The 9,482-nt window shown below is 59.5% G+C and overlaps 1 protein-coding gene across 5 annotated transcripts in view; it reads right to left on the bottom strand.

Moving 5' to 3' along the window:
- Window positions 1-7,166: 7,166 nt before the first annotated feature.
- LOC116822386 (leucine-rich repeat and fibronectin type III domain-containing protein 1-like protein) overlaps window positions 7,167-9,482 on the bottom strand; it is a 13,140-nt gene continuing 10,824 nt past the window's right edge. The window contains exons 4-6 of one of the 5 annotated variants that reach the window (XR_012656758.1): window positions 9,058-9,206; window positions 8,385-8,551; window positions 7,167-8,140 (exon numbers count right to left, since the gene is read on the bottom strand). Coding sequence is in view for 2 of the 5 variants with exons in the window: in XM_075070613.1 (XP_074926714.1) it covers window positions 9,136-9,206 (71 nt within the window). In the remaining 3 variants the exon portion in view is untranslated. Of the gene's footprint in view, window positions 8,552-8,582; window positions 9,207-9,482 lie in introns of those variants that run through there. The other 4 variants (XR_012656757.1, XM_075070613.1, XM_032776256.2 and 1 more) reach the window with 4 other exon arrangements.

Raw genomic sequence — 9,482 nt, 5'->3', positions numbered from 1 at the left:
CAGAGCTGGGGACAAAACCCAGGAGTCCTGCCTTCTAGATATCCCCCCAATCTAACCACTAGACCCTACTCCCATGCTAGTGTTAAGAATAGAACCCAGGAGTCCTGGTTCCCAGTCCCACCCTCTACTCTATCCATTAGCCCCCCCCCCTCCTCCTCCTCCTCCCAGAGCTGGGATAGAACCCAGGAGTCCTCTCTCCTCTAGAGACCACATCAATTAGGGCCACCAGAACTGCCTACGCTCGTTTGTTATTGTGGGGTCTCTCCTGAGTGCTCTGCGATGCCCACTTTTTTGTTATTGTAGGACTCAGGACCCAGACAGGTGCTACAGGCCCATACCTGGGGTCCTGGCACCTGGAACCACTCAAAGGCACCAGAATATTGTCCACGGGGCATTGTCAACCTTTGTGGTCGACAAAAAAAAGCTTGAAAATGTGATGCCAGTGTAATCAGTGCAGACTGAGTCTGCAGAGAGCCTGAGACAGGGCTCCGACTGTAACCGAAGCAGCAACACCCCACTGAGGCCGTGCAGGGCTGAGTGTAATGATGCAACGACCCTGCCTGAGTCTGCAGAGAGCCTGAGCCCATCGCTCTGAGTTTCCCTGAGTGTATCTGGGGCAATGTTGCTGCCCAGGCCGACTCCAGTGCTGAACTCAGCGCTGGCTGCCAGGGGCATGCGCCCACCCACCCCTGCTGCAGGTCGGTTTTCCCTCTGGGTCTCCCCTCCCGGCACTGACCAGCCCAACACCAGAGCTCGCCCAGGGGCTGGCCAGAGGAAAGGAGCTGCCTGTGCCCTCTGCTGCCTGCTGCTGGAATCCCAGTTCCCCTGCTGTCCCGCTGTTAACCCTCTGGCTGTGTCTGATCCCCCACAGCCAGCCCCACTGTGCCACCCACCACCAGCAGCCCCTTGCTCCCTAAGCTACAGAGGCAAATCCTGAGAGAGTTCCCGCTCCCCCTGCCCCATCCCTGGTGCCGCTCACCCCCTCCCTCCCATCAAACCCCCCACTGTGGGGCTGGCTGTGAGGGTGGGGTAGATGGAGGGTAGGCGGACTGTGTGGGGCAGAGTAAACTGGCTCTGGGGGTAGGTGGGGGCAATGCGGCTGCTGAAGGGGTGAAGGAGTGGGGTAAGGACACAGTGGGGGTAGGTTAGATGGGGGGTAGGAGGGCTGTAGGGTAGAGGAGGTGGGGGCAGGGGGCAGCGAGAGTGGCTGTCGGGGGGGTGGGTACAATGGGGTTGCCTATGGGTGAGGGACGGGTTAGGGACACAGTGGGGCTGGCTGTGCAGTAGGGTAGGTGGGGGCCAGAAGGCAGTGGGGCTGATGGTGGGGGTGGGGCAGGGAGGGCAGGGGGTAGCCACACACACTTGGGGGGGGTTGGTTACCATGGACACCCTGCCCCACAGGACTCTGGCAATATTAGGGGTCACGCCAGCCCTGACACTCCCCCCAGCCCCACAAAGGGACCCCCCAACCCCACCCCAGAGCAGGGGTTAGTCGGGTGGCCCTGTCTGACAACCCCACAACACCCGGGGGGGTGTCCGGCCCAGTGACCCCCAGCAGTGCCCCATCTGGGCTCAGACTCCCCGCTGAAGCCTGGTCATACGCTGCCCCATGGGGCCATGACACCCGGGAGCCCACTTGGGGGGGTACCCCCTGTAGCTCCACCAGGTCCCCAGCAGGTGGCGCCATGCACCAGCCAAATGTTCCCCAGGGCAGGCTCTGATACCAGGGCTGGCTGCGGGGGGCGGGGGCGGTAAAGGGGTGGGTGGGGGGCATTGTAGGGGCGAGTGGCAGGAAGATCCATCTGTCTCTCTGGGCTGGCGGCTGGAGCCTCGGAGCCACACCAGGGGGTGGGTGGCACTAGCGAGACGGGCCACAGACACAGGGCTGTTCTGATCATGCATCCTGCTGTCAGTCCGGAGTCACCCCCTAACTACAATGGGGCCAGGCTGAGTTCTGATCTCAGCCTCCTCCTGTCAATCCGGAGTCACCCCCTGACTGCAATGGGGCCAGGCTGAGTTCTGATCTCAGCCCCCTGCTGTCAATCCAGAGTCACCCCCTGACTGCAATGGGGCAGGGCCGGGTTCTGATCTCAGAATGCAGGAGATAGCGAGAGAGAAGCGCCTGGACCAGCAATACCCAGCCCGGGTGCGGGTGGCTGGGAAACTGCAGGAGGATCAGAACCAGGGGGCTGAGTCTGAGCTCAGCTCCTCTTGGTGGAAACTGGAGTCACCTCCCTGAGTGCAATGGGCCAGATCTGATCTGCCACCAAGTCCCCTCCCAGAGCCAGGGATAGAACCCAGGAGTCCTGCCTCCCACTTCCCCTGCTCTAACCACTAGATACCACTCCCCTCCCAGAGCTGGGCATAGAACGCAGGAGTCCTGGCTCCCAGCCCCCTGCTCTAACCACTAGACACCACTTCCCTCCCAGAGCCAGGCATAGAATCCAGGAGTCCCAGCCCCCCTGCTTTAACCATTAGACCTCTCCAAGTGCACCAGTAGCCCTCTATCCTAGCTACAATTAGGGGAGGGGAAAACAGCAAGGCCTCCTGCCTCCACTTACGGGGTCTCTTTAGAGGGCAGACCCCCCTCAACCTGGCTGGGCCTCCCCTCACTCCTCCATTCCCTGCCCTCCCCCAGTTCTATGCCCCCCCTGTCCCCTTACTGCTCCACTCCCTTCCCCCCACCATCTATTTCAGTCCACTGAGATAGGCCTTTGCCAGGCTAACACCAGCTGAAGGCCCCTTCCCCACTCCATCTCCATGGCGACTGCAGACCATAAAAGTGGGGCGCACTCCCCCACATGAGCGGGGATGAATCAGCCACAGCATAAGGGGAGCGCGTGGGCGTCTGTGTGCAGGGGGGGGGGAGAGTTTTCATGAGTGTGTGCATGTGAGGGGCAACAAGAGGGGTCTGTGACACCCCCTAGAGCCAGCTGCACCTCAGCACTGGGTGAGGGGGGGTGTCTCTGTATAAACAGCCCCTGTTCCCCCTGAGAAATGGCTGCATCTCAGTGCTGAGTGAGAGGTCCCAGTATAAACAGCCCCGGTGATCTACCCCAGAGGGGGCTGCATCTCAGTGCTGCACATGGGGTCCTGGTATAAACAGGGTGTGGGCAGGCATATGGCAGCTGTTTATACACCCAGCACTGAGCTCATGCGGTTGCTTCTGGGGCAAGCTACAGGGGCTGTTTACACAGGGATCCCTCACCCAGCACTGAGATGCAGCTGCCTCTGGGGAGGAACACGGCAGCTAGTTACATGAGGTGCCCAGGCTGATGAAATTTACTCCTAGGGGCAGGGAGCACAAGCCATTGAGACGGGGGCTGGGTACAGAGCTCTTCCCAGCCATGGCCTGCCAGCATCTGACCTTCTCACTAGGGCCATTCCCAGTCCTGAGTGGGGGGCTGGGCGGCTGCAGGGGGCTAGGTCATACGAGGGGCAGCGGTGGCTTGCAGGGGCGGGGGGTTGAAGAAAGGACATGCAGGACTAGCCACATGGCCCAAATGCTTCAGCCTCTGGCCAGGCACAAACAGCCCATTGGTTGCAATCAACCGATTTCCCCTGACACAGTTGCCAGCATTAACAGGGAGCCGGCAGCATGATTTCCCCTTTTCTGCAGTGTGGGGAAACTGAGGCATGGGGTGGGGGCCTGCCTCAGGGTCATATGGGGTGTCAGCAGCAGAACTGGCACTGGAACCCAGGAGTCCTGATACCTGCCCCCCCCAACACATGCACACTTTAACCACTACACCCCACTTCCCCCAGAGCTATTTCCCAACCAGTAAATGCAAAATTCCACCCCCCTCCACCCCCAGGGAGGAGGAAGAAGCAGCTCAAGAAGGCCTCAGCACCAAGGCTGTCATGCCAGGCACTGCACAGACCCTAACTGAGATCAGGGCCCCTCGTGCCAGGTGCTGCTCACACCCTGACCGAGATCAGGGTCCCCCATTGTGCCAGGTGCTGCTCACACTCTGACCGAGATCAGGGCTCCCCCATCGTGTCAGGCGCTGCTCACACCCTGACCAAGATCAGGGCTCCCCCATCGTGCCAGGCGCTGCTCACACCCTGACCGACATCAGGGCTCCCCCATCGTGCCAGGCGCTGCTCACACCCTGACCGACATCAGGGCCCTCCCGTCATGCCAGGTGCTGCTCACCCACAGTGAGAGACAGTCCCTGCCCCAAAGGGCTTCCAGTTTAATTGCACAAAAGGTGGGAGGGGAAAGTGAGGCAGAATTATTGAGCGGTGATGGTCACCCAACGGTAGCATAGCTGGGGTCTCAGAAGTCCTGATTCCCCTCACTGCCAACCCCTCTTCTAAACTACTAGACCCCACTCCCTTCCCAGAGCCAGGGATAGAACCCAGGAGTCCTGATTCCCAGTCTCCTGCACCTCCCCCCTCCTCTCCTTGAGTTCAACTCACCGCTGGCATTAACACCGCTGGGGCTTCTGGGCTGACTTTGGCTTCTCTGCCCCAGGCTTTGGGGTGAGACGTGACTCTCTCTTTCCCTCCTCTGCCTGCCAAGGCCCCCAATCCCCCAGGCTAGATGTCACAGCGGCAAACGGGCTTAAAATAAAACAACAAAACATAAAAGCAACCGGGAAAATTTAAGGCCTGGTTGCCATGGAAATCTCATCCTAAATACTGGCTATTAACGAGGCCAAAGCGCTCTGCGGCGGGATGAGCAGATGCTGCCGGAGGCTTTGTCTCCCCCCGTCCTCATCCACAGGCAGAGCCATCCTGCTCGGCTGCTGCACTCGGGGTACAATCCCTCAGAGAGAGAATGATGCTGCCCCCTGGATTACTCAGCGCAGGGTATGGAGATGCCACCCCACCCTCACCCCCATGAACCCCAGACTAGTGCCTGTGGGCAGAGAGGCCCTCTTCCCCCAATGGATGTCCATTCACGGCTGAGGCTGCTGGTGCCAGTTAGTGCCAGAGGTACCTTTGACCCCTCAGGAGACGGGAATGGGGGGTATGTCTCAGGCCATGTCAGAGCTGGGTGGGTAGCTGAGGGGGCACGGCTCCCTGCCAGGTCCAGTTTGGGTACAGATGTCATCACATGGGGCTGTCATCACATGGGGACCAGATAGAGCAACAGCCACAGGAAGAATGACACTGGAACCAATTCCTTCTGTCCATCCATCCATCCATCCAATCTGTCTTCCATCCATCCATTTAGTCACTCATCCATCAGTTTACCATCCATCCATCCCTCCACTTATCCGTCTACAATCCATTCATCCGTCTCTGTCCACTTTCCATCCATTCGTCTTTCCACTCATCCATCTGTCCACCATCCGTCTGTCTACCATCTATCCAGCTATCCATTCATCCACCCATCCATCCACTTATCCGTCTACAATCCACCTATCTAGCCACTCATCCATCCACTCATCCATCCATCCATCCGTCTTTCCACTCATCCATCCGTCTTCCATCAATCCATTTATCCACCATCCATCCAATCATCCATCCATTCATCTTTCCACTCATCCATCTGTTCACCATCTGTCTACCATCTATCCATTCATCCATCTACCATCCATCCATCTACCCACATATCCATCTGTCTACAATCCATCTATCTAGCCACTCATCCATCCACCTCTGTCCACCATCCATCCATTCACTCATCCATTTATCTTTCCACTCATCCATCTGTCCACCATCCATCTACCATCCATCCATGTACTCATCCATCCATCTATCCACTCATCCTCCGTCTACCATCCATCCATCCATGTATCATCCATCCATCCACTCATCTATTCGCTGATCCAGCCATCCAGCTACCCATACATCCACCGATCTGTCCATCCATCCGTCCACCCCTCCATCGGTCTGTCCCTTTATCAGTCCATCCACCTCACCCCACCACCTCTTGCTGACCCAGCCCTCGTCTCCTGGGGATTATACAGTGGGGAACTGTCCCAAAGCACAAACACCTCTTTTTCTGCAGCAGAGCCAAATGGGCTTTGAAACCAACCTAGCCGAAGCAGTGCAGATGCCAGTGTGGACGTGCCGCTTTTGGGCCGAGTCTGGTTCAGCTTCACCCTTGTTCCAAAACGTCGCCAGTTGTTTAGTTCAGCTGGAGGAATCGGTGCTGGCTTGGTGCAAAATCCCATGCCACGCTTACAGCTTCGCTGGCCGTGTAGACATCCCCCCCCCCATGCCTTTCTGCTCACCACATCCCCCCCGCCCAGACAAACACACAATCCCACATGCATTTTTCAAAGCAAAAGCCACTTAACAAGGCGGTGGCCTAAATTATTCAGGGCTTCCTGGGCCAAACGCAACCAGTCCTCAGATTTGAAAGCTTTCGGGGCAGAGGAGTGGCCGGAAGCCACAGCGCAGTGGGGGGCTGTGAGCGGAGCAGCCCCCACCCAGGGAATGGCTAATTGCCCAGCCCTGCCACCGCAGTTTTGTCAGCTTCTTTCCCCTTTGCTCACGTTAGCCCTCCCATCCCTCTGAATTCACCACCCCCGTGTTCCCTGCCCCTGGCAGTCAAGGAACCCCCCGCCATTTGGAGTGAGACTGGCTATAAGCATTAGATCCCACTCCCTGGCCAGAGCCAGGGCAGAACCCAGGAGTCCTGACTGCCAGCTCCACCCCACTCTAACCACTAGCCCCCACCCCCCTCCCAGGGCTAGAACCCAGGAGTCCTGACTGCCAGCTCCACCCCACTCTAACCACTAGCCCCCACTTCCCTTCCAGAGCTGAGGAAAGAACCCAGGAGTCCTGCCTTCGGAGAAGGGACTTCAGCCCAGTGTTCAGACAAGCATCCCAGGTCCACCCGTCGCTGGGTACAGGAGGGGAGCTCACCTGCCAGGTGAGCCCGCTGCCTGGCATCACATGGCCCCTGGAGCTGAGTGAGGGGACCTCTGGCCATCAGAGCCCAGGGCTCCCATCTGGGCACCCACCTGGCTGTCTCCGCCCTGCTCCACTTACCCACATTCAAACCAGACAGGTCTGGGGACATGATCTGATGCCTAGGTGTGGGGGCTGGGCAGGCAGGACTCCCCTCCCCCAGCTCTGCTGGTGCCTCTCACTCCCGACCTGCAGCCCCCTGTAACTCCAGCCCATGGCTCCCCCCCCCCATCTTTGCCAGTACCCCTCAATCCCAACCCCCAAACCCTGCTACCCCAGCCCTGAGCTGGCATCACTCGGGCTCCCTTCAGCCACAGCATCAGATGAGATCGACATCCCTCCTCCCCGGTGAGGCCGTGGCAGCGAATTCGCCAGGCCTGGCTGTGTTTAGAATCATTTTGTTTTGCTCCTAATTAAGGCAGGCGAGGAAGTGATGCCCAGGACCTGCTTCCAGGCCCAGTGGTGCCTCTCCCGCCTGCCTGCCTCGGGGAGAGCCTGAACCTATTGCTGTGAAATGGAGCAAATTGCCCTGGGTGTGACCGACGCTGCCTGAGTTTGCCGAGAGCCTGAACCCATCGCTGTGCGAGGGGGAGAGGGTAAGATGCTTCCTGGGTTTGGCTGGAGATAGGCGGCCGGGCTGAGAGGAGACTACCACTGGTCGGAAAAGCAGGTTGTGGGAAGGCCCCACAATCCCATATGAGGGGGGAGGGGAAGGGAGAGGGGAACCCAGGAGTCCTGGCTCCCCCCCCCCGCACCCCTGCTTTCATCACTAGGGCCACCTCCCCAGAGGTGACACGTTGCCCTCCTTTGCTGCAATGATTCTCCAGAGCAGTGACACCCCCCCCCAGTTCAATCCCCTCCATGCAGGAACCACCCCCAGCTCCTCACTGTAGTAGCCCCCCTGACACTGACCCTCCCACAATGCCCCCCATATAGCGGTCCATCCCCACCCCTGCTATAACAACCCCCAGACTATGACTCTGCCCTGACCCCCCCAGTGATCTCCCCAGTCCAGTGACAGCTCCCAGCCAGGGCCCACTCAGAGCAGGTGAGTTTATTAGAAAATTAGACACCGTTTGAAAACTTGTGTGTTGGGGGGGGTGTCATAGAAAAACAGCTGCTGGGGCTGCAGGCATGAGCAGGAGTTCGGGGGGGTATCGAGAGGCCCCCCCCCCAGCATGGAGCCAGCCACGTGGGCCTGGGACAAACCCTGAGCCAGGGCAGGGGTGGGCGGCACCATTCCCTGGAGAAACAGGGTCCTGCAAAAGCCCTGAAACAGAGAGAGAGAGAGCTGGCATCAGTGCCTGGGGGCTGAGCACTGAGGGGGGGAAGGGAGGGGCGAAGGCGGGGCAGAGAGGCAGTCAGGCTCTGCAGGGGAACAGCCACCCCCCATCTCCTCCCCACTCCTGTGGGCTGTGGCCCTGGGGTCAGGGTCAAAGTGGGGGTCCACAGGGAGGGGAACTGACTTGCAAGAGATGCCTCCCCGTCATATCCCGACCAGGGCCCACACTCACCGCCTGTCTGGGCACACCCCCTCACAGGCCTTGGTCCGTGAGCCGGGGAAGGGGCACAGTCCGGCTCCCAGGGTCCCGTATGGTCTGGCTGCTGGGTGGGGGGCGTGAAATGGGAACCCTGAGGGGGCAGGGAGGGGGCCCCCACTGGTTCCAGTGATCATGGGAATCTGGAGAGAAGAAGAAGAAGAAAAAGGGTGAGGCTGGGGAGAGATGGACCCTCAGGATGTGGGGCAGGGAGGGGGCAGAGAAGGGGCACAATGGAGCCCCAGTGGCCCCAGCAGATCCTGCCACTCTGATCCCCTCAGCCTATGGGTCTGAAACCACTGAATGCAATGGGGCAGAGCTGGGTTCTGATCTCAGCCCCACTCCCATCGGTCAATCCGGAGTCAACCCCTGACTGCAATGGGGCCAGGCCAGGTTCTGATCTCAGCCTCGCCAGGGTCAACCCGGAGTCACCTCCTGCCTGCAGTGGGGCAGGGCTGGGTTCTCATCTCAGCTCGCTGGGGTCAATCCAGAGTCACCGTGGGCAATCTTGGCACCCACTGTTCAGCTCTTAGGAGCAGACAGAGGGTCAGTGTGATGCCTCCGGCTCCCCCACATCACCCTCTGCAGATGAAAGAGTGACAGTGCCCCCAGTGGAGACGCTTGGCACAGCAGCTCCCGGCACCCCCACCCCGGCCTTCCTGGATGAGGGACACCCACACCTGAGGGTGCCCCGATGGCTTGGCCACACTCCTGCTGGGTGAGATGCTCAGATCTTCACATCAGTCCATTTGCCGGCCTGTCTCCTGTCACCCATGGGGGGCACTGCCTCCGGGGGCTCTGCCAAAAAGGGGACAAACAAGGCGGGTTGGTTGGTTGCTGGAGAGGTAATGGAACGGGCTCTACTCAGGCTGCTTGGAACAAGTCTGTCTGTCCATCCAGACATCCGCCCACCTGCATTACCCACCCGTCAGTCCATCCAACCACCCACCTGTCTGCATTACCCATCCATCCATCCACCCACCCCCCCGTCTGCATTACCCATCCACCCATCCATCAGTCCATCCAACCATCCACCCGTCTGCATTACCCATCCAACGATCCAACCATCCACCC

Source organism: Chelonoidis abingdonii, chromosome 11 (assembly GCF_003597395.2).
Source record: "Chelonoidis abingdonii isolate Lonesome George chromosome 11, CheloAbing_2.0, whole genome shotgun sequence".
NCBI classification, from domain to species: domain Eukaryota; kingdom Metazoa; phylum Chordata; order Testudines; family Testudinidae; genus Chelonoidis; species Chelonoidis abingdonii.
Note: the sequence above shows the minus strand (reverse complement) of the source record. Positions and strands in the feature narration are given on the sequence as shown.